Source organism: Anomaloglossus baeobatrachus, chromosome 8 (genome assembly GCF_048569485.1).
Source record: "Anomaloglossus baeobatrachus isolate aAnoBae1 chromosome 8, aAnoBae1.hap1, whole genome shotgun sequence".
NCBI classification, from domain to species: Eukaryota; Metazoa; Chordata; class Amphibia; order Anura; family Aromobatidae; genus Anomaloglossus; species Anomaloglossus baeobatrachus.
In genome coordinates this window covers 234809504-234812003 of record NC_134360.1, presented here as the reverse complement: position 1 = coordinate 234812003, position 2500 = coordinate 234809504, and the positions used below count along the sequence as shown (strand labels likewise).

Genomic DNA, 2500 nt, shown 5'->3' with positions numbered 1-2500 from the left:
TACTATAATACTGCCCCTATGTACAAAAATATAACTACTATAATACTGTCCATATATACAAGAATATAACTACTGTAATACTGCTTCTATGTACAAGAATATAACTACTATAATACTGCCCCTATGTACAAGAATATAACTAGTATAATACTGCCCCTATATACAAGAATATAACTACTATAATACTGCCCCTATGTACAAGAATATAACTAGTATAATACTGCCCCTATATACAAGAATATAACTACTATAATACTGCCCCTATGTACAAGAATATAACTACTATAATACTGCCCCTATGTACAAGAATATATCTACTATAATACTGCACCTATGTACAAGAATATAACTACTATAATACTGCCCCTATGTACAAGAATATAACTACTATAATACTGCCCCTATGTACAAGACTATAACTAGTATAATACTGCCCCTATATACAAGAATATAACTACTATAATACTGCCCCTATGTACAAGAATATAACTACTATAATACTGCACCTATGTACAAGAATATAACTACTATAATACTGCCCCTATATACAAGAATATAACTAGTATAATACTGCCCCTATATACAAGAATATAACTACTATAATACTGCACCTATGTACAAGAATATATCTACTATAATACTGCACCTATGTACAAGAATATATCTACTATAATACTGCCCCTATGTACAAGAATATAACTACTGTACTATAATACTGCCACTAGTGATTTTTGGGTGTTTTGTTTTTTTTCCAAATTGTGCCCTAACCTGTGCAGTGTTATCCATATCTTGAGACGCCTCATCTTCTCCTCTTTACATATTTAAATAGGAATAAAGATGCGGCTCAGCAGATGGCGGTCAGCCCGTACCCCTCACCAGAGGATTCCCACTACTCCCATCAGGTGAGTGAGTATGTTGTGACAAGGGATCATTCTCGGAGTGTCTATAGGGCTCTTAGCATTTCTTCCGTCCTCATATTATATGATTGGTGTCACTAACGTCCTCAGAAATTGCTCAGTGACATCAAACGTGAAAATGACATGGGAAGCAATGTACTTACGCTTCTCGATTCTGGTTGGTGATGTCTTCCATATATGAAACCCTTGGAACCACTTAGTCTCTCGCTTCGTTTCCTCTTTGTTTGTGTTGTTTCGGTTGTAGTATATGTCTATATGGACAGGTTGACACATCCCAGATGTCTGCACTAATCCAAAGTGCTTTATTCTTTGTTGGGTGACTATAAAGCCACTATTTGGCTGATATAGGAGGGGGTGCCAAGGGGTTGTGAGTGTTATCCATTACTTTACTGCTCCTGACTTTTATGGGCGTCAAGAGGGGTATGTGAAATAGCCGCAGCGTCTATCCGCTCTCAGTGTAATATAATTGCTTACCTTCCATTGTCTAGAACAGGTGAATGCTATGCAGGCTTGTTTAGATGGGGACCAGCCTCTCCTGCTGATGACACATTATAACAGTAGCCTTTGCCTGCAGCCACCACTAGGGGGAGCTAACTGCATGAAGATCTTTTCATCTCCCATTTAGCAGTTCATTACTCCGCCTAGTGGTGGGTGCGGGAATTACATATTTTAACTCTCCATGTTATTTAGAGGTCTGTGGGTAGAAAACCAAAGATTTCTTGCAAAATTAAGGTTGATGTTATTTTTAATAAAATGTACATTTATTTTTATTTTTTTTTTTTAAATGCTCAGTAGACGTTTGGCTTATTCTTTGGTTTTTGCTTTGGGGCTCAGGGACACTCTTCTATCTCAGGAATGGCGCCTTCTTCATGTCACAGTCAGCTGGAGGAGCCTGCGCTTCCGCAGATCACTCCATTCATGTCTATAAGACTGTACAAAATAGCAGGACACACTTACATGTTTTTGGAACTTCCATAGACTTAAGGGAGAGAAAAATGCATGTGTCCGACTTTACATTTTTGGTGGCACATGAGGAGGCTCTGTTTTAATAGACGTGGGTCCCACCTCCGTGGGCCATAAAATCTCATACTGCCGGAAATGAAAATGTGGCCAAACATACCATTCACTTCTCTGAAACCCTATAACGCTTAATTGCAGCCGCCATAAAGTGCATAGGTCCACTTCTCCGTCTATACTGTTACACTGTGTGCCTGCGATATCCCCTCCTAACGTATGACTTACATGTACAGTGCCTTGCGAAAGTATTCAGCCCCCTTGAATTTTTCATCCTTTTCCCACATTTCAGGCTTCAAACATAAAGATAAAAATGTTAATGTTCTGGTGAAGAATCAACAACAAGTGGACACAATTGTGAAGATGAACAAAATTTATTGCTTATTTTAAACTTTTTTAAAAAAATAACTGAAAATTGGGGCGTGCAATATTATTCATCCCCTTTAAGTTAATCCTTTGTAGCGCCCCCTTTTGCTGCGATTACAGCTGCAGTCACTTGGGGTATGTATCTATCAGTTTTGCACATCGAGAGGCTGAAATCCTCGCCCATTCTTCCTTTGTAAACAGCT

The 2500-nt window shown here is 38.4% G+C and overlaps 1 protein-coding gene across 2 annotated transcripts in view; it reads left to right on the top strand.

Annotated features, from left to right (window-relative positions):
- The window catches only part of PATJ (PATJ crumbs cell polarity complex component), a 272880-nt gene that overhangs the window by 212144 nt on the left and 58236 nt on the right, over positions 1-2500 (top strand). For both annotated transcript variants that reach the window (XM_075320380.1, XM_075320379.1), the window contains one exon: positions 830-902. In XM_075320380.1, the coding sequence (XP_075176495.1) occupies positions 830-902 (73 nt within the window). The remainder of the gene's footprint in view (positions 1-829; positions 903-2500) is intronic.